This window comes from Podarcis tiliguerta (assembly GCF_965153285.1).
Source record: "Podarcis tiliguerta genome assembly, chromosome: 3".
NCBI classification, from domain to species: Eukaryota; Metazoa; Chordata; class Lepidosauria; order Squamata; family Lacertidae; genus Podarcis; species Podarcis tiliguerta.
The window spans coordinates 51749151-51776676 of NC_139536.1; the positions used below are offsets into that span (position 1 = coordinate 51749151).

At 43.7% G+C, this 27526-nt stretch overlaps 4 protein-coding genes across 10 annotated transcripts in view; 2 read left to right on the forward strand and 2 right to left on the reverse strand.

Moving 5' to 3' along the window:
• Window positions 1-57: 57 nt before the first annotated feature.
• Window positions 58-6665, reverse strand: LOC310673744 (uncharacterized protein; the record flags this gene model as incomplete). Its single annotated transcript, XM_083432335.1, has 4 exons — window positions 5715-6665; window positions 4384-5340; window positions 3410-3590; window positions 58-65 (listed from the first exon to the last, which is right to left on the reverse strand). Exons 1-4 carry the CDS (start codon window positions 5811-5813, stop codon window positions 58-60), a joined length of 1245 nt encoding a protein of 414 aa, XP_083288461.1. The 5' UTR covers window positions 5814-6665.
• A 759-nt stretch (window positions 6666-7424) lies between these two features.
• LOC310674665 (mas-related G-protein coupled receptor member A6-like) lies at window positions 7425-17359 on the forward strand. Of its 4 annotated transcripts, XM_083434265.1 has the most exons (4): window positions 7425-7494; window positions 11242-11354; window positions 13173-13277; window positions 16256-17359. In XM_083434265.1, the coding sequence occupies exon 4, from the start codon at window positions 16269-16271 to the stop codon at window positions 17238-17240; it is 972 nt and encodes a 323-aa protein (XP_083290391.1). In that variant the 5' UTR covers window positions 7425-7494; window positions 11242-11354; window positions 13173-13277; window positions 16256-16268; the 3' UTR covers window positions 17241-17359. The 4 variants fall into 4 exon arrangements, with proteins under 4 accessions (XP_083290391.1, XP_083290389.1, XP_083290390.1 ...); XM_083434263.1 differs by lacking the exons at window positions 11242-11354; window positions 13173-13277; window positions 16256-17359 and adding an exon at window positions 8305-9384 and having other exon boundaries at window positions 7445-7494; XM_083434264.1 differs by lacking the exons at window positions 7425-7494; window positions 11242-11354 and having other exon boundaries at window positions 13133-13277.
• The window catches only part of PNLDC1 (PARN like ribonuclease domain containing exonuclease 1), a 44646-nt gene continuing 26254 nt past the window's right edge, over window positions 9135-27526 (reverse strand). The window contains exon 20 of the transcript XR_014509678.1: window positions 9135-9220. The gene's annotated coding sequence lies outside the window, so the exon portion shown is untranslated. The remainder of the gene's footprint in view (window positions 9221-27526) is intronic.
• Window positions 22643-26844, forward strand: LOC310674668 (mas-related G-protein coupled receptor member H-like). Of its 4 annotated transcripts, none has more exons than XM_083434281.1 (3): window positions 22644-22818; window positions 24382-24617; window positions 25759-26844. In XM_083434281.1, the coding sequence occupies exon 3, from the start codon at window positions 25772-25774 to the stop codon at window positions 26735-26737; it is 966 nt and encodes a 321-aa protein (XP_083290407.1). In that variant the 5' UTR covers window positions 22644-22818; window positions 24382-24617; window positions 25759-25771; the 3' UTR covers window positions 26738-26844. The 4 variants fall into 4 exon arrangements, with proteins under 4 accessions (XP_083290408.1, XP_083290407.1, XP_083290405.1 ...); XM_083434279.1 differs by having other exon boundaries at window positions 22644-22787; XM_083434282.1 differs by lacking the exon at window positions 24382-24617 and having other exon boundaries at window positions 22643-22818.

A 27526-nucleotide genomic window follows, 5' to 3' on the forward strand; every position in this document is an offset into this window, starting at 1 on the left:
ATTTGCAGATGGGGTAACAGGGCCCTCAAATCACCAAAGAGGTGTATCTTTGCAGGATTAAGCTTCTACGAAATTCAGAAGTATGATCAAACAAGGTGGAAAAGAAAACTGGAGAGTAACCCTGGTGATACTGACAACTTTGTTTTGCTAAATAAATACTAGGCCTGTAATCCTCACTCGACATACCTGGAAGTAAGCCCTATTGAATTCAATAGGACTGACTTCTGGATAGACACAGTTGGGACTGAGCAGTAACCATGCCTTTTAGATAGGCATTGTGTCTATCTAAAAGGTATCAAAATGCCACAGCCCAGTTAGGGAATGGAGTTAAATAGTGAGCCTTGAACAACAGCTTTGCTCTGTGTGCCAAGTTGACCAGGCTTAAGATATGCAGTTAGTGCCGGATTTACATATAAGCTAAACAAGCTATAGCTTAGGGCCCCACTCTCTTGGGTTCCCCTCCCAAAAAATGATACATATATATATGTATATGTATCTCTCACAAATAAAATAAAGCCTACATACAGCTACAGTGTTTTGTGTTGTGTAGGCTCCTATGATGTAAGTTACTTTGATAAAATACATATTTTGTTATGTGCAAATGGCTTTAGATGCCTATTAGGTCCATAAATTACCATATAGCATATATTCAACACAAAAAACAGTGACAATTTGTTGTTGACAAAGAACAGCTGGACATATAAAGGGCCCCATTCCCTTCAGTAGCTTAGGGCCTCATCAAACCTAAATCCGGCCCTGTATGCAGTTCAGGAACCCTTCTTTCCAAGAATACTAGGATGAACAACCAAACCACAACTGGGGGTTTATCATTGCAAGGGAATATAAGGACCAGACAAAAATGAAGGTTAAAATAGTGAATATATTACCCAACCTAGGTTGAGGGGAAGTTTGGTTTGGTGGAGTTCCCCCCTCAGTGAAGAGGCAGAGGGGGGAGAGTAGCTGAGGGATTTATCACCTACTTCCGACAGTGTGGGATATGTATGGCACTGGGTCTCAGCTTACTATTCTGTAGCCCAATCCCTCAGCTGTATATTGTGGAATGGGTTTTAATAGATAGGAACAAATATATTAATTGTAATTTACCCCTCCAGGCGCCCACATGTGTGGGTTGAACAAAGTCTCATTCTTAGCAGCAAAATTGAAGCTGGCTCCCCCTTTTCATTTACCTCACTTAACAAAGAAATCAGACAACAGATGGTGGAAGCAAGCTTAAAATAGGATTTACTTATTGGTAGTCTTGAATTGGTTCTCAGCTATAGCAGCAGTAAAAACTATGCAGGTAAAATACTTATATTTGTTGGGATACTGCTAGGGAGACAAAGTCTGTCATGCCCCGACGCCGGACGATCCATTGATCTCCCGTAGAAACGCAGTATCTGTCAATTAGCGACACGAAGCTTCAGAAATAGCTTTCCACATTCCAGAGCTCGTGCACGCTCTATCAGCAGAGTTCGCACAACGAAAGATGCACTCAGGAGAGCATATTTACAAGTTTATTCAGCGTTGGTCAGAACAAAGAAAAAAAAACATGACTGCCTGCTTCGATGTCTCAGGCACAGAGAGAAACGAAAGCATAAACATCCTGTGAACAGGAAATACGCAGACTCTGTGACTCACAAAGCCTGCTCCCTTTTAAGGTGGAACGGAAATATCCTAACATCCTCCCCCTTTCCGTGTAACCTGTAGTACCTGTGGTTCAACCCAATTGCAACCTCTGTACATAAACCTTAAGTTGTTCTCTGTTAACAACCTTAGACAACAGATCAGCAGGAATTTCATTTCCTGGCATGTAGGACACCTGAATGAGTCCTTTCTGAATACACTCTCTTGCACGATGAAGCTTAATCTGCAAGTACTTGGTTCTTTGCTTGCAACTCTCTGAGTTCAGCAAAGCCAAACAGGATCTATTGTCTTGATACACTTGTATAGGACATTTCACAGAAACTCTGATGTCCTTAAACAGTTGCACCAACCATTCACAATCCATGAGTGAAAATGACAGAGCATTGAGTTCTGCTTCACAGGAACTTAGGCTTACTGTCGTCTGCTTTTTGCACAGCCAGTCAAACAGACAGTGGTTGTACATGTAGCATACTCCAGAAGTGCTTGTACCATCCATGGTGTCACTTCCAAAACTAGCATCTGCAAAGATTTCAAGACCTCCAGTCTTCTGACTGGTGAACCTCAGCCTGTAGTGCAAAGTCCCTTTCAAATAGCGGGCTATGCGCTTCAGAGCTTTCCAATCCTGAACAGTAGGATTGTTAGCATGTCTGCTAAGCAGGTTAGTGCTTACAGCTAAGTCAGGTCTTGAACATCTAGCAATGAAATTCAGCTTACCTAGAATGCATCTGTACAGCTTGGTGTCAGAAAACACTTCAGCAGTACCTGGCATCTACCTGGTAACCTGTCACCATCGGTGTGTCTGCTGGGTTTGCATCAACCAAATTCAACCTGGTTAATACATCAGCAATTTTCTGTGTTTGGTGTACCAGAACATTACCTGCTTGGTCCCTCTCCACCTGCAGAGAAAGATAGTTGGATACCTCACCAAGATCCTTCATGTCAAAGTGCTCCTTCAGCTGAGCTAGGGTGCTTTGGTACAAAGCCTGATTCTTCCAAAACATCAGAAGATCATCAACAAAACATAAACAATACAGTTTGTTTTGCCCCTCCTCCTTGACAAACACACACGGATCAGCTTTGCCCTGGTGAAAACCTAGAGAAAGCAATGTCTCAGTGAGTTTTGTGTTCCAACACCTGGCACTCTGCTTGAGACCATATAAGGATTTCTGAAGTTTACAGACCATTCCCTTCTGTATCTGCATTCCATCAGGTGGAAGCATAAACAGCTCCTCCCCCAAAACGCCGTACAAAAAAGCTGTATTAATGTCATGATGGGAAACATGCAGTTTCTCCTCTGCAGCAATCTTGAGCATTAGCCGAATGCTCTCATACTTGACGGTGGGTGAGTAGGTCTCGTGGTAATCCTGTCCTGGTACCTGTGAAAAACCTCTGGCAACCATTCTGGCTTTGTGTCTGACTACCTTGCCATTCTGGTCTGTCTTGGCCTTGAAGACCCATTTGCTGCCCACCAGTCTCATTCCTGGGACTACTGGTACCAGTTCCCAAGTTTGGTTCCTATTCAAGGAATCAACTTCAGCCTTCATGGCATTAAGCCAAGGCTCAGCATCTTTAGAGGTTAACTCCTGAACCTCTTTGAAGCTTGAAGGTTCCCACACCTTCTCTGAGCTACTAAGAACAGCAGTTGCTGTCTTAGCAAACTCATCAGCAAATCTCTTTGGAGCTTTGCCTTTTGTGGCCCTTTCAGACCTGCATACTAGACGCAAGTCTTCTTGACTCATCTCCTCCTTCTTAGGAGAAAAGTTACCAATGGTGAACAGTGGTTCTTCCAGTTCATTGTCAGACACATCAGATGGTCTGACTGAGGCCTTTGCGCTCTTGTAGTCTGCTGTGTCATCACTGTCGCTGACATCAGCAGCAGCGCCGCCCACTGAGCTAGAATCCGAACTCTGATCATCATCATCATCATCCTCAGCTTCCTCTTCTACCTCAGCACCATCTGCTTTTTTCACATCACCTTCATTTTCCTCTGGGTAACTCTGGAAAATTCCCACATTTCCCCCCCACTTAGGATTGTACTCAACACTCTTTGTGAACTTAATAGACTTAGAGTCAGTCACCCATACCCTGTATGAACCTTTTTCGTACCCCATGAACAAACCATGTGCCCCACGCTTCCCAAGCTTGCTGCTCTGTGGGGTGTGTACCCACATGTCAGAACCAAAGATTCTCATGTGCTTGACGTACGGTTTTTTTACCAAACATCTTCTCATAGGGAGTACAACCAATAGGTGATGACAGTCTCCTGTTATAGGAATAAACGAACATGGACAAAGCCTCCCCCCAATACTTCTCAGGGAGATTGGCATCATGCAACAAGGTTTTTAGGCCTTGTAGCAATGTCTGGTTTGCTCGCTCAGCAAGTCCATTCTGCCATGGCGATCTAGGCGTTGAGAGGTCATGCTGGATTCCCTTCTCAGTCAGGAAAGCTTCAAACTGCTGAGAAGTGAACTCCCTGCCTCGATCAGTAAACAAACAACCGATACGTTTACTGTGATCATTCTCCAACCAAGCACAGAATGCCTTGAACCTAGGAAATGCTTGCGATTTCTGCTCGAGCATAAACACATGAATGTACCTGGAAAAAGAATCAATTAGAACCATGAAGTACCTTGCTCTACCCAAAGAGGGTGCAAGTGGACCAACCAGGTCTGCGTGGACTAGCTGCTAGGGTTTGGAAGCCTGCCTGCTAGACTCCTTGCCTTTTGGAGCAACCTTCACCTTGTTCTCTGCACAAGATACACATTTCATGTGAAACTTACAGGGCTTGATGTTCAAACCCTGAACCAACTCAGGCATCTTGGCCAGTGCCTGCCAAGACATGTGAGCAAACCTTCTGTGTGCCTCATGAATGCATCCTGCATGAAGAACTTTGTTAGTTTGTGCAACACAACAAGAATCAACATTAGACACAGCAACAGCATTGTCATCATAAGTTATACAGAATAAGCCATCCATAAACTTTACATGCAAAATGTCCTCTTTGCCTTTCCTGATGACACAGACGCTCCTCTTGAAGGAAATCTCAAAACCACGCCCAGTCAGCTGTGGGACACTGAGCAAATTGTCTGCAGCACCTGGAACATAAAGTACATCTTTGATGGTTGTATGCAGACTTGCCAGTTTCACAGTCCCAACTCCTGCGATCCGCAATGTCTTTCCATCAGCCTGGTGGATCTCTCCATCTTGAGGTGTGAAGGAGATAAAAAGGTGCCGATCCTTTGCCAGATGGCGGGTCGCTCTAGAGTCAATAACAAATCTGGCCTTGGCCTTTGGAGCAGCTTTTCCAGCAAGCAAAACCTTGTTTTCCACCGGCGTGGGCTTTTGCTGCTTGCCCCCCTGCTCCTGGCCATCTGCAGGCATCTGTCTCTGTTTACTTCTGGCCTTCCGGCCTCTGCAAAGACAATGACCTTGGTTCTCACAGGAAACAGAGCTCTCAGCTGCCGACTCCTTGGCTCCCCCTGGAGGCTGGAATGCTGCCTGGGATGACATCACAGTCAGCTCCCCCTGCAGCTTGCAACCGGTGCCCTCAGCATCCCTGCTATCACTCTCGATCTGGGAAACAGCCAGGACCTCCGATGCAGTCAAACTCTGGGCTGGGATGACCGGCAGATGGGCTACCTTCAAAGCATTCCACATCTGACGTGCGGTCGTGTTGCCAGCCAGTGTGGCAATTTCCTCCAGAGAGACGGACAAGACAATTACGTCTATGGTCCGTGAATCTTGGGCCCTCCATCTATCTGTCAGAGGAACTGGAGGGGCTTCACACACAGTATGCCACACTCCAAACTGTCATAGTAAACTCTCACACCACACAGCCCAGGTTTCATAATTGTGCCGATTTAACTTTGGGCACTCAGTACCTTCAGAGGCTTGGAAAAACTCCATTCCAGGCTTTTATTTGAGCCGTGAGCCTTTATGCCTTCAAAAACTTCTTATCTCGGCAGCTCATTAATCACGAAGCCTCTGGCGCGGCTCCCAGGCCAATTAAGCCAGCCGGACATCAAAGAGGCTGCCGCGGCAACAGAAAAGCCTCGCTTTAGCCCACATACCTCAACGCAGTCTTTTGCAGTCTTACTCTCCTGTAAGTGCCGTGAATCTGGGCCCATAACCTGTTGTTGGGATACTGCCAGGGAGACAAAGTCCGTCATGCCCCCACGCTGACGCCGGACGATCCATCGATCTCCCGTAGAAACGCGGTATCAGTCAATTAGCGACACGAAGCTTCAGAAATAGCTTCAGAAATAGTAGAAAGTCTCAGGCATGTGCTTGATCTGGAGCAAGTGAACATGTCATCCTGCATGGCTGATCAAAGAAATTAGGCAGCACTGAGAGAGGGCCTTTCGACCCTCTGGCAGCTATGTTATGGGCTGCTGCAGGGGACTATTTTCTCTTCAGTGCTATATAATATTTATATGAAGCTGTTGGGGATGATCATGAGTTGTTTTAGGGCAAGGTACCATCAGTCTGCCGATGACACTCAGCTCTATTTCTCCATAACATCTGAATCAGGAGGGACCGTGCAATCCCTGGGCCATTTGGCTGGGTACACTGGTGAAATAGATTAGAAAAACAAGCGGAGCTTGCATCCCGGCAAGATGGAGACACTGTGGGTGAGGAGTTCCCATGTCTCAAAAACTGGTCAGCTGCCTACCCTGGATGGGGTTGCACTCCTCCTGAAGGAGCTGCTTCTGGATCCAGCTGTCACTGGAGGCTCAGGTAGTCTCTGTGGCTAGAAGTACCTTTGACCAGCTGTGACTGGTTTGACAGCTATTACTGGACCAGGAAAGCCTTGTCACAGTAGTTCTTGAATTGGTTACTTCAAGGCTGGATTACTGTGCTGTATGTGGGTCTTCCCATGTGCTTGATTTGGAACCTGCAGTTAGTGCAGAATGCTGCAGCACAATTGCTGACAGGAAAGGGCCTTGTCAGCATATAACACCTGTGCTCAGAGATCTGCACTGTTTGCCAATTTGCTACCAGTCTAGGTTACTGTTAGTATACATAAAGGTAAAGGGACCCCTGACCGTTAGGTCCACTCGTGGAGGACTCTGGGGTTGCGGCGCTCATCTCGCTTTACTGGCCAAGGGAGCCGGCGTACAGCTTCCAGGTCATGTGGCCAGCATCACTAAGCCGCTTCTGGCGAACCAAAGCAGCGCACGGAAACGCCGTTTACCTTCCCACCAGAGCGGTACCTATTTATCTACTTGCACTTTGATGTGCTAGGTGGGCAGGAGCTGGGACCAAGCAACAGGAGCTCACCCTGTTGCGGGGATTCGAACCGCTGACCTTCTGATCGGCAAGCCCTAGGCTCTGTGGTTTAACCCACAGCGCCACCCATGTCCCATATATGCATATACATAGCCCTTAATAATTTAATAATTTGGGATCAGTTTACCTACAAGATCACTTTTTCTTACATGTGCCCACTTGACAGCTTTGATTGGCGGAATTGGCACCACTACAGGGGCCACATAATACCCTTCCTGCATTGGAACGAACTCGGTCATTTAGTGTGGCAGGTCAGAAAGAGAACTGAGATAATAAATCAAGTCACACTACCCTATCTCTCCAGGTACAGGTCATATACCAGGGTAATCAAAGCAGTCTCTTTCCTTGATCTGAAGCCAGATTTAAATAGGTACAGAGAAGTATGTGAGTTTAATCATATTGTGGCTGACAGTCACTATGAGGTCATGAAATTCTTGTATTCAGTTGTTACACAACCAACACTTCATAATAGTGGCACTTGGTCACATCTTTGCAGAATTCTATTACCGTGAGAGGAAGACGAATGAGAAAAGGTTGAAACGAAAATTGGAGTGCAACTATGTTAGTATTGACTTTTCTGCTTTGCAGCTGCTTACGTCAGTGTGATTCTCAACATCTATATTCATGTTAGTCTCATCGAGTCTGCTTAACAGGCTTTATAGGAACTTGTCAGAGATAATTTGGGGTATCTCTACTTGCATCTCCCAACAACATCCATTCAGTAATCAAATTGTGAAGCAGATCACTGTATAAAAGTATATGGCCACCCTTCATATTTTGTGATGGTTGCAAAGGAATGAAAAGGGGAAGAGGAGAGAAAAGGCAGAAATTCAGACAGCCACTTGCCTGCGAATATTTTTCTCCCCCTCCCCCAATATGGCAAAGGGTTAGTCATAAGAGGCTGGTGCAGCAAAAATAATAAAGAGTCTTGTGCTGCCTTAAAAACTAACAGGTTTATCATAGCAGAAACTCTCATGGTCTAGAGTTGACTTCATCAAATCTAAATTATGCCACAATATAAATCTTTAAGGTGTAACAAGACTCTTCGTTTTACTCTCTCCAAAAGCATTGACTTCTTATTCTCATTTGCTTGAGTATTACTCAGCCCAAGTCTGGCAAAGGGAGCAAAGAAATTCAGCGGGAAAGCCTTCTCTTGACCTACAGGTCCCTAGACATCTATGCCCACCAGCCAGTTACTGGTAAGATCCTTATCCCATTCACTTAATTCCCTCCAGTTGCCAAAAATTGTGGGAGTAGAATCTAATAACAAGAACATCCTTGCCTGGCAGGTGATCATTTGAAGCTTTCCTACGGCTATTACAAAATCTAGGTACCTTAATAGTAACTGTAACTTATGTTTGATTTTGACAGGTGGAAAGGAATAATAGCTTATATTGATAATGTGATACCAGAAGAAGGCGTACCGCCTTCCAGCTTTGCTGGTGTAACCAAGAAACCCTACAGACTTCCCAAGGAGCTTGGAACATTTTTTATTGCAACTATTCCAGTCAGCATCTTTGCATTCGTAGCGAATGTAATTGTCTTTTGGCTTTTCTGCTACAAGATCAAACACACTAACTTAACCCCCTATTTTTTAAATCTTACTATTGCAAATCTTCTGACAAGCTTCTGCAGTGCTGAAGTTGCTTTTTTATATTCTATAAATGTACGACTAGGTTCTCCAATTCAACGTGTAATCCAGATGCTCTATATATGTGCCTATGACACCAATTTATACATCTTTACAGCTCTCACTGCTGAAAGGTACATCACTGTCTATTTCCCAGTCTGGTGGCAACATCACCGGTCTGAGTATTTCTCAACCATACTGTGTGTGATTTTATGGATGTTGTCTTGCAATCTGTCACTTCTGTACTTTTTTTTCTGCTTCCCAAAATTCTTCATAACCGCTAAGGAATTTGAATCTCAATGTGGAACTTCAACTATAATATCCTTAATAACTGAGGTGGTTCTTGTCCCATCCAGCGTGTTGTTTTTCTCTTTGGCCATTTGGATCAGAACCCTAAGATCACCGCAAAAGCCTCGAGAAAGACTTGACATTACCATTGTGGCCATAGCAACAGTGATTCTTATCTTCAATGTCCCAACCAGAGCTTCATTTACTTTTTCATTTTGGAAACTCTCAGTAGATTTGACTACATTGAAAATCATTACTGTGTTACTGGATTCAATCTGCTGCAGTGCCATTGCTATTGTGTACCTTATTGTTGGGTGCTGGAAGAGGTGGGAAGCCTTGAAGTCCTTCCATATGTTACTTGAGGGAGCACTGGAGGATACAGAAAACATGCCAGAGTCAACCAAAACAGATGAGGTGCAAGCCTGAAAATATCTCTGGCATCAGAAGCCAACCCCCCCCCAACCCCCGCATCAGATGATTATAGAAAAACATGGACATTCTTTCACAGTTCCAGAATAAATTTATTACGAATGCTTTGATGTTGTGTTAATTATTTCTAATGCACCCATCTAGGCCCTATACCAGGGCAATCTCCAGTCCGGATGGCTGCTTATGCAGAGCCAGTTGGTGGGCTGAGAGTCAAAATCAGAGGGCGGAGGTGACTGAGCCACCAAACACCGAGTTTGACATTTCTCAGTGTGGTCAATAAGCAGGGATCCTACAAAGGAAGCAAAAGTGCAGTCAAGGTAACTGGACAGCGGAAAAAGGCAAGCAGACAACCACTATGAAAAGGAGGTCAGAGAGTTGGAAGGGACCACGAGGGTCATACAGTCCACCCCCTGCAATGCAAGAATCTTTTGTTCAACGTGGGGCTTGAACCCATAACCATGAGATTAAAAGTCTCATGCTCTACCAACTGAGCTATCACAGCTTCATGAGGTGGATGGGCAATAGAAGAGGAAAGCGAGAAGCCAGGAAGCCCAGAGAAAAGAAGTGTGTTGTTGGATATATAAGTATATCTGGAATAACTGAGAACAGCATCCAGTACATACATCTCTGAGAAAAACCTTTGAAGCAAATGCTAGAGAAGTAGCCTGGTGTTGTCAATGCTGAACGGAACATTTTAAAGTGCAAGAGCTCACTATGGTATCTCCCATAGGCTAACCATGCTGCCGCCAGATCTGTTCATATAAACATCTGCATGTACATAAGGTATTTTCCCCAACTCATGCAATTTGTTTTATGTGCCTGAAACTTCTGGATTTCTGTATGCTTCCTTTTATATGACTTTTGTGTTTTTACTGTTGCTTTACTGGCTATAAGTTTGTGTTTTTGTTTTAATATTAGATGATAGATAGATAGATAGATAGATAGATAGATAGATAGATAGATAGATAGACAGACATGACACCACTTAGATATTTTCAAAATATTAGGCAGTACAGTTGACCCACAACATTGGGAGGGGGGGTTGCGTTCTGGGGGTTGCACATAAAACTAAAATTGTATATAGTTGAAACCACCCAAGAATTATCCCTGCATGAGCACCCCCAACCTTTCTGAAGCTGGAGGGCCGAGCAGGCTTTGCCTTTCCCATGAAGGTTCTGGTGAGATCTCATGGAGCCGTTCAAGATCTTGTGAGATCTCACAAGATCTCCCCAGAAGCAGCTTCTGGTTCCGCTCTGCCTTAATGGAACCAGACCCCACGACAGCAGGAGATCATTGGCAAAGGAAAAACAAGGATGATTGAGGGTAATTCTCCTTGCAAATTGCCCCCCAGGGATGGGGAGAATGGGCTTCACTCGCAGTTCGTCTCAGTACCTAGCTCTTGCTCTGACATGGAATGCGGGGGCAGGGAGGCGCTGAGTGCAAAATCACTTTGCCTGGTGAAAACCCTCCAATGCTTCCATTAAGAAGCAGAGGTTCTCCTGTCCATTAGAACTTAATTGGACTAAAGTACAGGAACGTGCTAGAAGAGATGAGATCACAAACTGTGGAACAAAACCAACTGCAAGGACTTTAAGGTTTGAACTCGAGATAAGACTTCATTAGGTGTAAAAGATGTGGGGAGGGGAACCTATGGTTTCTTTATTTAAAGTTCTCTACATTTATGATTTGACAGTCTCCTCTGAATGTTAGTTCAAATTATATTTGTACAAGCGAGGATGGAAGAAATTGGATTATACATATGGAATATAACATTAAATGGAACTGTGTGTATTTAAAAAAAGGAAAAAGGGAGGGAAGTTCTATTTTGCAAAAGTTTTACAATGGAAACTTAGAGCTGACTCTTCCTCACCCTTAATTATTCATGGAGTGACTTGGAATTTATTTATAAGAGGACTTGGAATTTAATTTAATTGGAAGTATAATTGCTCATATATCCTCAGTTGGACAGAAGGATGAAAGGAGTCTGCAAACTGCCAAGGAATTGATAAGGTTCATTATTGAGTCATCTGCAGTTTGACAGACCACTCTTCTTCCCAGGCTGAGAGGAAAAATGGTGAGAACAGGTTATTTATTGGGACAGAATGACTTTTGCAGCTGTTGTTAAAGTTGCAAAACAACGAAGCACGGGACGGAGTGATGGAGAAATTTCTGGAACAACAATGGGATATCAGCTCCGTCCAAGGCATGACAGATAACAGCAACAAACGGGGGGAGGGGAGAAAGAGAGAAGAGAGACATAACATCTTACAAGGACAGGAAGGAACACAATAGACAGAACAATTGCCACACACAGGAAGAAAAAAGATATAGTTTGAGTTCCTCGCTTGCAGTTTTATAAATCATTTAATGTGTCAACATGAATAGAACTTATTAATACTGCAGTTGTTGTAGAAGGGATTGTTATTATCATCAGAATGTAATGGTTATTAATACTGCAGTTGTTGTATAAGAGATTGTTATTATCATCAGAATGTAATGGAAATTAATAAGATTTTGAATGCAGAATTAAAGCAAATTATCAAGCCATCAATCTTTATCTAAATTATCAGTATTTGAACGATTGGTAATAATAATTGTATTATAAGTTGGTATTCTTATAATGAGGCTATTATTGAATTGTAATTGAAAATAAAAATGTACACACGCACACACACACACATATATAGAGAGAGAGAGTTCTCCCCAGAGCCTGTAGGAAGGCTTCCCAGAATCTGGTTAGCAAGGTGGAGAACTTAAAAGCTCCTTCTGTGGTGGGAAAACCAGGCCCAGAGAGAGCTTTTAAGCTCTCAACCTTGCTTACCATGCTCTGGGAGACTCTCTTGCAGGCCCAGGAAGTTCTCACAAGATTTCACAAAGCTGTCCAAGATCTTGCCAGAGGCTCCCAGAGCTCATTATCCGCAGCCCTTCCTCATATGCCCCTTCCATGGGAGGTTTGAAGGGTGGCAAGAAGATAGCAGGCCTTTCCCAGTGATGGTCCCTGCATGGGAAATGCTCTGCCTGGGAAAGCACACCTGAAACCATTCTTATCTAGTTATAGGTGCCAGGCAAAGACTTTTCTCCCCCACTCCTAGCCTTTTGGACCTTAATTTAAAGAATATTGTGGCTTTTTTAGTTGGGCAGGGCTTGTAACCCTGACTAGGTCTCTGAGCTATGGCTAAGGACAAATGCTCCACGATGCATCATTCTCCTGCCTTCTGCTGTGGCTGAGCAGTTAGAGAATTTCCATGTGCAATATGTGGACCGTAAGAAAGTTGTTTCCTTTCCCTGGGTGGAAATGGAAGCCTTCAAAACTTTTTTAGAAACCATGCAAGGAGTGGCTCCAGTCCCACTTTCTGGTATCTCTCCACCATTCAGGAACGGAACCAGTCCAGACTGTTGAAGAGCTTACGATGACTGATGATATGAAAAGATCTCCGGAAGACTGAGATAACAAATGAGGCAGAGGCGCTGGCTTCTCCAGTGGATGGGGGTGTGTGTGGCTGGTGTGACATTATGAAATGTGGCAAGGAGCCGGGGTGGGGCCAAACACCCCAGACCCCTCAAAATATACATTTGGGGGGCTGAAACTGCCTTGGCCCCTAGGAGTCGGAAATGAGGTAACTCTGTTCTGTGAACTGCCCTGAGACCTCCGGGTATAGGGCGGTATATAAATTTGATAAATAAACAAATTAAAAAATATATATAAATACTCTCTCTCCAGGTACACGTCATCTACCAGGGAAATCAAAGCAGTCTACTTCCCTTCATTTGAAGCTATATGTATATAGGTACAAGGTGATATCACTGTGAGCGTAACCATATCGCACCTGACAGTAGTTGTGAGGTCATGAGATTCTAGTATTCAGTTTGTTACATATGTCACACTTCATAGGAGTGGAACTGGTCATATTATGCAGAAGCATGGTCAAAGAAGTTTGAAATGAAAATTGGAGTACAATCACGTTAGTACTGACTCTTCTGTCTTGCTACTGCTCACGTGAGTTTGATTTTTAAACACCCACATTTCTGCTAGTTCCCCTCATCATCTATCTGTTTAGCAGGCCTTGTAGGAACCTGCAGAATTAATTCTGACTGTATGTGGTCTATTTCTCCAAAGAGAACCCAATCAGCGACCAGATCTTTAAGCAGTTTACTGCATAAATAATATATACCTAGCCTTTGTACTTTTGTGATGGGTAGGAATGGCAGAGGGGCAATGAGAAAAGGCAGGAAATCTTATATCTGTTATCGCAAAAAAAAAAAAAAAAAAAAAAAAAAATCCTGAAGGAAAAGTTACGAGATTATGTTCTATTATGCTACTGAAACTTTATTTTCCCCATAACAAAAATATTAAAATTCTAGTTGCTGCTAACAAGGGAGAAGGGGTGAAGGCGAAACTTTTATTATTGACCTATTAAACTGCATTTTTATTGGAATCCATTTTGCTCAGGCAATATATGAAAGGCCTCCAAGTGGAGTTAGCTTGTTTTTGCAACTGCTCAGCATTTCGTTGAAGTCAGCAGTTGCTAATCTTAAAATACATATACAGTGGTACCTCAGGTTAAGTACTTAATTCGTTCCGGAGGTCCGCACTTAACCTGAAACTGTTCTTAACCTGAAGCAGCACTTTAGCTAATGGTGCCTCCTGCTGCCACTGCGCCGCCGGAGCACGATTTCTGTTCTCATCCTGAAGCAAAGTTCTTAACCTGAGGTAATATTACTGGGTTAGTGGAGTCTGTAACCTGAAGGGTATGTAACCTGAAGCATATGTAACCCGAGGTACCACTGTACCTTAAAATGCCTTACTGCGGCTGCTGTGAGTGTGGAGGAAGCAAGTGTCCCATCCCTAGGCCAGATGGGAAAAGGCCTAGCATCAGGGAGCAGGGCCCACACTTCAGGTCGTGGCGGATGTTCTCCTGGAGACACCTAGTTTGGTTGTCTTAGGGGATTTTAACACCCATGCTGACACAACCTTACAAGGGGCTGCTCGGGACTTCATGGAAAGCATGGCTTCCATGGGGCTGTCCCTGAATAAGTCTGGCCCAACTCATAACCGCGGACATGCCTTGGACCTGGTGTTCACCTCTATGGATGTTAGTGATCTGACACTAAGAAGTGCCATGGTCAGATCACTTCTTGGTGCATCTGGACTTCTCCACGACCCTTCCCCTCTGCAGGGAGGTGTGACCGATTCAGATGGTCCGCCCCCGCCACTTAATGGACCCAAATGGTTTCCAGAGTGTGTAGGGTATGTTTTATCCCATGTTGATGGCCTTTCAGCTGATTCCCTGGTGGTCCGCTGGAATGCAGAGTTAACCAGGGCTATTTACTGTTTGGCTCCGAAGCGCCCTCTCCGATTACATGGAGCCCGGACAGCCCCGTGGTTTTCCCTGGAGCTGAGGGTGATGAAACAATTGCTGAGATGGGTAGAGCACCGGTGGCGGAAAACTCATTCTGAATTGGACCGGAAACAGGTTGGAGCTCAATGTTGAGCCTACCAAGTGGCTTTACCGCCTCTATTGCATATGCAGAAAGTAGCAAAGTAGCAGCAGGAGACTCTTTCAGGTGGTTCGCAATTTAACAGAACCACCTTTGCCATCGGGGCCTAGAAAAGACCCCAATATCTCCTGCAATGATTTTGCAAAGTTTCTTGCAGATAAAGTCTCTCAGTTTCGGAAAGAGGTAGACTCCACCATGGGAGCAGGGCCGGAGTGGGGAAGTGCTAGAGTCCTGTCTAGTCAAGTTGCATGGAATCAGTTCCAATCTGTTACCTCTGAGGATGTGAACATGCTGCTTAGGCTAGTGAAACTCACCACCTGTCTCCATGATCCTTGCCCATCGTGGCTAATAAAAGCGAGCCAGGAAGGGCTGGGCGATGGGCTCTGTGGGGTGGTGAATGCTTCCCTCTGTGAGGGAGCCTTCTCAGCCATGCTAAAAGAGGCGGTTATTAAACCGCTTCTTAAAAAAACATCTTTAGACCCGGCTAATATAGCCAACTATCACCCAGTCTCAAATCTTCCATTTTTGGGCAAGGTGATTGGGCGGGTGGTTGCTGAACAACTCCAGGCACGCCTGGAGGATGCGGACCATTTGGATCCCTTCCAATCGGGATTCAGACCTCATCATGGGACTGAAACTGCCTTGGTCACGCTGGTTGAAGATCTCCGGTGGGCTAGGGACAAAGGTGAAAGCTGTTTCCTAGTTCTGCTGGATCTCTCAGCAGCCTTTGATACCATCGACCATAACATCCTTCTGCACCATCTAGAGAAGCTGGGAGCACTGTTATAAAGTGGTTCTGCTCCTTTCTCCTGGGCCGTGTCCAGAAAGTGGTGATGGGGGATGAGTGTTCAGACCCCTGGGCTCTCACTTGTGGGGTCCCTCAGGGTTCCATCCTCTTCCCCATGCTTTTAAACATCTATATGGAGCTGCTGGGAGAGATCATCAGGGGAGAGGTCTGCACGATGCTAATGAAAGAGAGGAGGCGGACTTAGCATGGCTTTCCCGATCGGGGAAGGGGGCGGCTGCCGGGGACGGAGGGAGGGAAGAAGGAGCCATGTCTCTGACAAGGGAAGGCGGAATCAGTATCAGCTACAGCAACAGCTATTTTCAAATTCTTACTTTGAGTATTCTACCATAGGATAGCGCTTTGTCCCACTTAAACTAAGCATTCATATGAATTCATCTCTGAATTTTCTAAGATTTTGCTTGAAAAAAATGGTCCCCCCCCCAATTATATTAACTGAGTCACTTAAGTCACTCCTTACTCATATTTTTGCTAAACTAAAAAGTCCTGAATGCTGCAACCATTCCTCATGGGAGGTGGGGCATGAATTCTGATATCCGCCTATTACAAGCAGCCAAACAAGGGAGAGCATAATTAAATTCCAAATTGGCAATTCTCTGCCAGATTTTGGGAAGTGGAATACTGAAAAACTCAATACCTTAATAATTACAAATTATATGTGATTTCTATAGGTTGAGAAGAAAAATGGAATACATTGATAATGTCATGATGGCAAAAGCAGACACCTTGTCTTCCCACACTGCTGGTGCACCCAAGAAAATGGTCAAATACATGCAGGCTACATACTATTTCAGATTAAATATGCTGATTGCATCTGTTCCCATCTGCATTGGTGGATTAATAGCTAATGCAATTGTCTTGTACCTTTACTGCTGCAAGATCAACAAGCCAAAGTTAGGCCCATATTTTTTAAATGTGACCTTTGCAAATCTTATTATAATCTTGTGCAACCTTGAAGTGGCTGCTTTTTTCCTTGGAGACATGAAAACCCCTACAGTAGTCCAACGTGTTATGGAGATGCTTCATCTTTTTGCATATGATACCACCTTATATATCTTCACAGCTCTCACCGCTGAAAGGTTTCTCACTGTCTATTTCCCAGTCTGGTGGCAACATCACCGGTTCAAAGATTTCTCTGTCTCAATGTGTGCGATTTTGTGGATGGTTTCTGGCCTGGAGTCACTTATGGCATATTTTTCCTGCTATCCAAGATATGCAATCGTTAATGCTAACATTGCCATCTGTACAATTGCAAACATAGTGGAAGTCATCATGGAAGCCATCGTTTTTTCCCCCAGCTTGTTCTTCTTCACTTTGGCCATTTGGATCAGAAGTCGAAGACCACAGCAAAAGCCTCTAGCAAGACTTGACATCACCATTGTAGTCATAGCTATTCTGATTCTGATTCTCAGTGTCCCAACTAGATTACTTCATGCTATTTCATATTGGGTGGAATCAATGAACTGGTATCTGTTGACGACCACTGCTCTGTTACTGGATTCTTGTACCTGCAGCAGCATTCCTTTTGTATTCCTCATTGTTGGAAGCTGGAAGGGGCAGAAAGGCTTTGAACCTTTCTGTATGTTTCTTGAGAGGGCTTTAAAGGATACTGAAGACACATCAGAGCCAACAGCAGCGAACCAGGAGCAGGCATGACAATATCCTTGGCCTCAGAAGTAATTTCTTTTTAAAAATAAAATAAAATGTATACGTTTTATGGAGAAAAAACGACATTCCTCCCAAGTTTCAGAATAAATTTATTTCAAGTACTTTAAGGTTGTTCTTTACATTGATTCTAACACACCCACCTAGGTGTGGCACTAGGGCCACTTTCTCCTTTGGATGGCCAACTAGGCAGAGGCAGCAGGTGGCCTGAAAGTAGAGGACTATAGTCAAAACTAGAGGGCGAAGGTGACTGAGCCACCAAAGACTGACAGTGATCACCATTTCTCAATGTGGTCATTTAGTAAAGGTCCTCAAGGGAGAGCAAAAGTGTGGACAAGACGATCAGACAGTTGAGAAGGGCAAGCAATCAATACGAAAAAGAAGTTAGGAGTGGCAACAGAGGATGAAAGTGAGGAGTCTGGAAGCCCAGAGGAAAGAAAGAGACCTCTTAGTGTTATCACTGCTGCAGGGATAAGATCTTAAGTACAGGTGCTCACCGTAACACTTCCATTGCCATGCTATGATCAGTTCAGCTCCTGTATCTATACACACATTTGCATGTATAGTGGAACCTTGGTTTTCGAAAGTAATCCATTCTGGAAGACCTTTCAACTTCCAAAACATTCAAAACTCGAAAACTGAATACGGAATCCTCAGTAGAACAGGGAAACTCAAAATGGAAGCCACGTAGCATGTTCGGCTTCTGAAAATCATTCAAAAACCGAAGCAGTTACTTCCGGGTTTTCGGCGTTCAAAAGCCGAAACGTTCGACAACAGAGACGTTCGAAAACTGAAGTTCCACTGTAAATGTGTGTTGTCCATGCGTATTCACGAAAAGGCTCATTTTGGGGAATTAGCAATATTACTCTTCAGATATTTGAGACTGTTAAAAACGTAAGGACATAAATTGAGCCTTCTGAATCAGGCCCACACCCCATCTCGGCCCCTTCTCATGGAAGCCAGCCAGGTGCCTGGGAGAAGCCTTCAAGTTAAGGCATAAGCACAGCAGCATTCTCCCCTACTCGTTTCCAGCTAGTAGCCAGAGGCATAGTGTCTCTTGACAGTGAAGGTAGAACACAGACATGTAGCTAGCAGCCATGAATAGCCTTATCTGTCAGTGTTTGTAAAAAGCAAAAAAAGGAGGAAAAGGTTCTGACCTCCCTTTGTCTCCTCAGCCTGGTCCTCGGACCCTTGTCAGCACAAAAAGAGTCCACGAGAATATCCTTGCAGAGGTTTATTCTTAAAAGTCTTTGTGCAAAACACGACTGAATAACTATACACACCAGCACTAACTAACCAACCAACCCAAACACCAGCCTCAGCACAAACTAACATTTCTCACTTATATATACAACCTGCTGCAGGCCGCTGAGTCATGCTGACCCAGCTTTATTCGCATTAAAGAAACAGCGGCCATTTTAGCCGTGACACCCCTTCTGCGAAAAACCCCAACAGAAACAATACATACATACATTATATACATAAACCCAGTTTTGTCATTAATTCATTATGGCATGTTGCTGGCAAAGGCTTAGTAAACAAATCAGCAATATTATCTTGTGATTGACAATACTCCAGTTTGATCACCCCATTCTGTATACAATCTCTAACATTCGCATGACGGATAGCAATATGTTTTGATGCAGATTTCATTATTTCCGAGCCCGCTAATGCAATGCACGATTGGCTATCTCCACACACCTGGATAGGTAAATCTACTTTACAATCTAGATCTTTTAGTATCTGTATAAACCACATGATTTCATTGCATGCTAGCGACAGGCTCCCATATTCTGCCTCACAGGATGAGGTCGCAACAAATCCTTGTTTCTTTGACCTCCATCCAATTATGGAATTGGCAAACATCATAACCATTCCACTCGTAGATTTTCTGGTAGTTACACAACTTCCCCAGTCCGCATCAACAAATACTTCTAGTTTTTCATCTTGTGTACTAGATATCTTTAAACATACATTTAATGTCCCCTTTAGATATCTGATAAGCCTTTTCAAAGCACACCAATCGGCAGTACTGGGTTTAGATACACGTTGGCTCAGAACATTTGTAGCACATGCAATGTCTGGCCTTGACCACTGGCTTAAATACAACAGTGATCCTATTTTTGAGTGATACAACTCAGGCTGATCAAACTCATCATCACACACTGTCTTTGGGAAATCTGGTGTCATGGGAGTTTGAACTGGCTTGCAGTTTTCCATGCCAAACTGTTCTATTAAATGAAGAATTTTCTCTTTCTGGTTCAATAGGAAGCTTCCATCAGCTTCCTGCCTTACTTCTACTCCCAAGTAATTGCTTACAGGCCCTAAGGCTTTAAGCTTAAACCTCTTTTCCAGTTGACTTGTGAGCTTCTGGATCTCATCTGTGGAACTCCCTGCTACAAGCAAATCATCAACAAAGACTAAGAGCATTAGGTATTTGTTGCCTGTCCCCTTAGTGTACAGGCATGGATCAGCCACACTCCTTTTAAAACCAAGTTTTACAAGGGCTTCATTTAAACACTGGTTCCAACACCTTCCACTTTGTTTGAGACCGTAAACAGCTTTTTTCAAATGCCAGACTGCACCATTCTGCTCTTCAAACCCAGGGGGTTGTCTCATTAACACTTCATGGTCTAAATTTGCATGCAGATATGCAGCATCAACATCAAAATGGTGCACTGCTAGTTGTCTTACAGCAGCAATGGAAAGCATTAAACGAAAAGTTTCACTCTTTACAGTGGGAGAAAACACTTCATCATAACTCTCCCCTTTAATCTGAGTGAACCCTCTGGCTACTAATCTGGCTCGAAAACGTGGTTCCCCAGATGCAAGGGTTTTTCTTTTGTAAACCCACTTGCATGACACCACTCTGCCACCAGGTTGTGGCATTATAACCTCAAACACTTTGTTACATTTAAAAGAGTCCATTTCTTCTTTCATAGCTTGTTCCTACAAAAGCACGTTCCCCAGGGGGTAAGTCTAATACTTCATTATAACTTTGTGGTTACACACAACTCACATTGCATACTCTCACTCCTCCTAGGGTCAAACGCTGAGGAGGTACACCCTTGTTTGAACGCTGGGAGCGCCTAGGCACAACTACTTCTTCTTCCCCCCTTATCTCTGGCTCTTCTTCCTCTTCCTCTAGAGAAGTAGTATTGCCATATCTTTTGGGGAAATCTTTGCCTCCTCTTCCTCCTGCTCCTGTGTTGACAATGGCTGAGAAGAAGCCTCTTCTCTTACTTGCAGGGGCAGTAGGCAATCTGGGTTGGCATGGATCGCAGTCCATCTGTCCTGGTCAGCAAAGTCTGCGCTTTGTGACAGAACCACGCGTCCTGGGTGTAAATTGAAATGCCACCCTTTGCCATGGGACTGATATCCTACAAACCGCAGTCTCTGCGCTCTAGCGCCCCCTTTCTGGCGCTGAGCTTTGGGGATATTTACATGTGCCCAAGCACCCCAGTTATGGAGCATTGTCCACTCTGGTTCTTTCCCAAACAATACACGATAAGGTATATCTTTTATAGAGCTTGACCAGGTTCTATTAATCAAAAAGTTCACTGTCAGAAAAGCCTCGCCCCACAGCCTATGGTTGTGACCCAATCCTGCATCCACTAGCAGGCAGTCCTTTACTGACTGTATTACAGCCCCACGTCTTTCACACAGACCATTTTCAGCAGGGCTATAAGGGTTAGTCAAACGATGAGTGATTCCCTTACATCGCAACCATGCCCCAAATTGTTTGTTCAGAAATTCTCCGCCCCTATCTGTTTGCAACTGCACAACAGGCCGAGCGAACAGCTTTTCAGCTTGGGCAACCCATTCTCTGAATGTGGGGAAACACTCAGATTTCTGCTTCAACAAAAACAACCAACTAAAACGTGATTTATCATCAATTACCAGAAAAGCATATCTGGCGCCCCCTTCAGTCTTCTGTGGAAAAGGGCCTATCACGTCACAATGGACAAGTTCTAAAACCTCTTTAGATACTCTGTCACTTTTAGAAGCCACAGGCTTCCTCTTAGATTTGGCCATTTTACATACATTGCAATCTAGGAAACAGTTACAGCTATTTACTTTTAGGTTCTTGCACACCTTTTGCATTTCTGAAAGCACACGGAAATTGGCGTGACCCAGTTTTCTGTGCAGTTCATGTACACACCCCTTATGAACTGGCAAATTATCCTGAACCACCTGGGCTGCTTTAACAGGCTTGTCCTGCATTACATATAACCCATTTTCCATCTTTGCATGGCCACATACCTGAGTTCCATTCTTTATCAGACAGCCATCCTGCGTGAACTTAACACTATACCCTGCCTTAATCAAACAGCTTACAGACAGCAAACAATAGTCCAAACTGCTGACAAACAGAGTCTCTGGTAGAGTAGTGTTCAAGCACTACAGGAAACATGTTCCCTGGCCATCAATCTTGCTTCTACGGCCATCAGCAAGATAAATTGAGTCTTTTCCATCAGCTGGCTTCTCCAGGGTCTTAAAGTCCTCCCGACTGTTGCAGATAATCCTGCTGCTGCCAGAGTCCAGCAACCATGTTCCTCGAGGTATCTTCCTCTCCTCTCGAGCAGAACGTGTGTTCTTCTTCCCTGAAGAGAACCCCTTCTGCTTACATTTCTGTGTCAATTGCTGTCTCTGCTCCACGTCGTCTCCTGGAAGTTTTGCCCTGACTGAAGTGAACTGACTGAATTGTACACAGTATTGCAAATCATTGCAGTCACACTATAGATTAGGATTGCCATGTTTCAAAAAGTGAAAATCCAGACACAAAAGTTGTTGAGCTTATTTTAATAAAATTCATCAAAATCTACACTACCAGCATGGCTATGTCTGGAAGATTCTGGAGATGTGGCAATCCTGCTATAGATTTGTATAACTGCATTATGGTATCAGCATAATTCCTTTCCATTCCTTTCCCTAGAATGGAATTCTTTTTTTTTTTTTCACAGCAGCAGCACAGCTTTACTGGTACAAAGAAATAATTGCACTGGCTTTAGTAAATCTGCTTTGTTCGATGAATATCTTGTGGATTAATATTACTGTACTTTCTTCAGAGAGTTTGCTTTAAGCACACAACAGCTACAATTATATTTACTTATAAATATTAAAGGCAGAGCTTCACAAACTAAGATTCACTGGAAATATAGGTCATCGCTCTGTTTGATTTTGCATTTTAAATTTATTTGGTTTTGCATTTTAAATGTTTTTAAAAAATAAAAAATGAATTAAGTTTTTAAAATAGTATCATGCTGATATAAATTGATTTAGAAGCAACACAAGCAGCTCTTTGGCTTGAAATGCCACTTGTGTAACAAACTGAATGTTGGAATCTCATGACCTCACAGCAATTGTTAGCCAAGGTGAGCATTAGCTCATCTGTGATATCATTCTGTATCCATTCCAACATTCAGTTTGTTACACTTCACAATAGTGAAGCAAGTCACAACTTTGTAGGAATGTTTTCTGTACAGAGCAGAAGTATGATCAAAGAAGGTTGAAATGAACATTGGAGTGCATCTACTGGTATTGTCTTTTCTGTCTTGCAGCTGCTTTTGTGAGCTTGATTCGTAACCATTACATTTTTGTTATTGCCATCATTACCTAACTAATTAACTTGCCAGACTTAATTCTGATTCTATGTGGCCTATTTATCCTGAGTATCCTGTCAGTGACCAGATAGTTAAGCACAGGCATAGGCAAACTCGGCCCTCCAGATGTTTTGAGACTACAATTCCCATCATCCCTGACCACTGGTCCTGTTAAGCTAGGGATGGTGGGAGTTATAGTCCCAAAACTTCAGGAGGGCCGAATTGCCTATGCCTGGTTAAGCAGATCACTGCACAAATAATATGCCTCCAACTTTGCCCTTTTTTGTTGGTGGAAGTGGCAGAGGGGCAAAGAGAGGAAGATTTTAAAAGGCAGAAAAACTGATATCTGTTAGTCATTTGCCTATCAGCACTTCTCTCCAAAATTACAATGGGAAAGTCATAAGTCTCTTGAAGCAAAAACGCATCATAGCTATGTGCTTTGCTAAGATTGTTTAGTGGGGTGGAGTTCCCTCAGTCCACTTTGATTCCAATCCACGATGTAAGTCAGTTCTGAGAGAAGGTAAAGCCAGGATCACTCAGATGTCCTTTAGAGAAGCCTTCCTTGGTGACTTCCCAATGTTGTTTCACCATAACTCCCACCTTCACTAACCTTTGGCCATGTTTCCTGGGCCAATCTGAAGTTGGAGACCAACATCTGGGGACACCAGGTTGAGGAAGTTTCATGTAAAAGTATCTGTGCTAGCCATCATCCCATGTGACTACATCTTCCATGGCCTCAATGCCAGTTGTTCCTGCCGATCCCATCAGCTTAACAACAGAAAAGGATAGTAGCCACATGGACACATAACAGGCCTGCACTGCAGCAGCAATAATGGCTATGCATCCAACTGCTACATGAAGGCAACTACTCCAGAAATTGGAAAATGTCCCGGTCCAGTGGGGTTACTAGACCTTAGTACCATCTCTGATGGATTCTACAAGTGGTGTCCTCACTTTGAGATTCCATCCAATTGTGCCACCTTGTGCCCGAACAAGATTTGTCTGAGCAATAGTTTGTGATTATCTTGGGATATGGGATCAATTGACCAGCAGAGGCCAAATTTGTAACTAGATTCTTGAAAAATATCTGCTATCCAATGGGTGTGCAGAATGTCAGAAGCTGCTGGAATCTGTGGATGGATTAACGTCCAGAGAACTGAAGCAGTAAGTCCAATGTTTCTTGAACCATTACGAGAATAACAAAATCATGGTATTCTTTCTCTCTCAATTTGATTACAATAGTGCAGAAACCATATATCTCTGTTAGTTGCTACCTATGATTGCACACATCAGTCCCCTCCCCAACAGAATATCCAGAGCAAAACAGGTTATAAAAAAACATCCATGGTACACTATCCAGCATTTATCATTTGAAACACAAACACAATTTGAAACTCTGAAGAATTCTAAAAAAGTCAGTATCAAAACTACTGTTATAATATGTTAGATTATAGAGTCCTACAGCAGTCAGGATGCAAACAGCAATCTAGATTGCTATGGAATAACACAACTTTTGAATTTCTTTCCAGTTCTATATACTCAGCCACCTTGGAATTAACCATTCTGGAAATACTGTTTACAAAGAAAGAAGTAAAAAAGAATTAAGAATCTCAGGAAAAACAAAGCACTGAGTCCAAATTCCCCTCTAAATTTCTAAGTCTTTGTTGAACAACTGGCTATCCTCTTCAAAACTATGTTAAATGAGTCACTTGAAATTTCGTAAAGACCAGATCTGAGGCAGTAATCGCAGTAATATCAAACACAGGTAAATATCAAACAAATCCAAGCTTTTTCTGTCTAATTTCTCCTTCTTAATCAAGACTACTCATGAAATAGGGCTGCACTGCATTAATGAGCTGAGCTTCTGAGTGTGTTAATCTTTTTACATTACCTTTGGGGATGGGGGATAATACACAACAGCGATTACTATGTGCCATGAGAATGCATTCTTTATACCAGGCAGCAGGGGGGTCTCTGACACATGGGCCTTATTATCCCTGTCACAGTTCCCAATTTGGCCCACAAGGTCATTTCCCCTCAACCATGCCCACCGTCTCCATGCCTGAAGTCATATGTGACATCAAGTGTGGGCAAGTGGAAATGAGCCTTTAATGTGCTCTCAACAATTCTTTGGCAAGGAGTGGCTCACTATCAGCACCTGTTAGCCTGCCTACCAGTGCTTTCAACAGACAAATCTGAAGGACATGGTCTTCCCAGACAGGGATGGGGAATGTTTAAGCCTTCACATTTTGTTTGACCACAGCTTCCATCAGCCCCAGCAAACCTGGCCAATGATTAGGGGTGATTTGAGTTGAAATTCAGCAAGATCTGGAAGGCCATGTGCTCTGCCTCCCTGTTCTAGGGAATATCCATGGGGGTGATGTGTGCTAGACCTTTCTGTAGAAAGAGTGGGTGGAAGTCCACAACAGATTTTGTTGTGGCCAGACATTCTCATTACAGTGGTACCTCTGTTTACGAACTTAATCCATTCCAGAAGTCTGTTCTTAAACGGAAACCATTCTTAAACCAAGGTGCACTTTTTCTAATGAGGCCTCCTGCCGCTGGTGCCCTTCCACCGTTCAGCTTCTGTTCGTAAACCAAGGTAATGTTCGCAAACTGGGACACTACTTCTAGTTTTGCGGAGTTCGTAAACTGAATAGTTCGTAAACAGGGCTGTTCTTAAACCGAGGTACCACTGTACCTCCAAATGGAGGCTTATATCCCTCTTTTACAATCCAGTACAAAGCAGCCAGACAAGCGAGATCACAAATTCGAACTGGGCTGTTCTCAGCTAAAACATAGGCAACTAGAATATTGTCAGGCAGGTGGTCCTTTTCAAAATTTCCTACCAATGTTACATAAATATCAGCACCTTAATAATTACAAGTTGTATTTGATTTCCACAGGTTGAGAAGGAAAATGGAAAACATCAATAATGTCATGATGGCAAAGGCAAGCACCTTGTCTTCCCACTCTACTGATACACGCAAGAATACTGACAAATACATGCAAACTTCATACTTCTACAGATTAAACGTGCTGGCTGTATCTATTCCCATCTGCATCATTGGATTAATAGCTAATGCAATTGTCTTGTGCCTTTACTGCTTCAAGATCAACAAGCCAAAGTTAGGCCCATATTTTTTGAGTATGACCTTTGCAAACCTTATTATAATCTTGTCCAACCTTGAAGTGGCTGCTTTTCTTCTCGCAGGAGTGGAAAGCTCTTTAGTGATTCAACGTCTAATGGAGATACTTCATGTATTTGCATATGACGCAAATATATACGTCGTAACATTTCTCACTGCTGACAGATTCCTCATTGTCTATTTCCCAGTCTGGTGGCAACATCGCCGGACCAAGCATTTCACGGTAATGATGTGTGTGATTTTGTGGTTCGTTTCTGGCCTAGAGTCACTGGTGGAATATTTTTCCTGCTATGCAACAGTCAGTACTTGGGCTTATAACACCTGTAGAACTGCAAGCGTGCTGGCACTCATCATGGAGGTCATTATTTTTTCCTCCTGCATTTTATGTTTCTCTTTTGCCATTTGGATCAGAATGCAAAGATCACCGCAAAAGCATCGAGCAAGACTTGACATAACCATTGTGGCCATAGCAATTCTTATTCTTTTGCTTACTGTCCCAGTTAGACTTGTTAATATTATTTCACTTTGGGTAAGTGCAATAGATTATTATATGTTCACTAGCATTAGTCTGTTACTGGATTCTTGTACCTGCAGCGCCATTCCTTTTGTATTCCTCATTGTTGGAAGCTGGAAGAGGCAGAAAGGCTTTGAGCCCTTCTATATGTTTCTTGAGAGGGCTTTAAAGGAGACTGAAGACACACCAGAGCCAACAGCAGCGGACCAGGAGCAGGCATGACAATATCCTTGGTCTCAGAAGTAATTTCTTAAAAAAAATAATGTGTATGTTTTATGGAGAGAAAAACCACGTTCCTTCCAAGTTTCAGAATAAATTTATTTCAAATACTTTAAGGTTGTTCTTTACATTGATTCTAACACACCCACCTAGGCGTGGCACTAGGGCCACTCTCTCCTTTGGGTGGCTACCTAGGCAGAGGCAGCAGGTGGGCTGAAAGTAGAGGACTATAGTCAAAACTAGACAGCAGAGGTGACATATGTCAGGGCAGGTGCCAGGAGCAGCAGGACAGCAATAACTCACATGGTTAACTCTCTTCCAAGAAACAAAAAAGCTCAGGAGGCCAAGGCTAGTGACCATAGCAACTCTTCCCAATAAGTCTAACTAAACGTCTCCACCTTCCCCAGGTCCTTCCCAAGCAATCTGAGACTCCAATGCCTTGTCTTTATTCCACCCTCTTCATATGTCTTCTGGTTCTTAGTGACCCAGGGGGAGGCAAGCTGGTCACAGAAGGAGGGGGAGACCCCCAGCTTCTTCAGCAATCAGCCTCATCTCTGCCTCTTGCCCTCCCTTCCTCTCCAGCCTTCGCTTCTGCCTCTGATTCTGGATTGCTCTCTGACGTAAGACCCTTCCTGCTCGCTAAACCATGTTATCTCTTCAGTTTCTGACAACTCCTCCACTCAGTCTTCTCCCTCTGACCACTCTTCCTCGTCCCACAACGAATCCCCTGAATCAGAGTCTTCTTCCCTTTGGGTTCCCCAGATGGTGCCTCCCACCGTTCCTCTGCATCTC

Excerpts from the sequence above, each read along its gene's own strand:
- LOC310674668 (XM_083434282.1), top strand. The coding sequence starts at position 25,772 with ATGGAAAACATCAATAATGTCATGATGGCAAAGGCAAGCACCTTGTCT.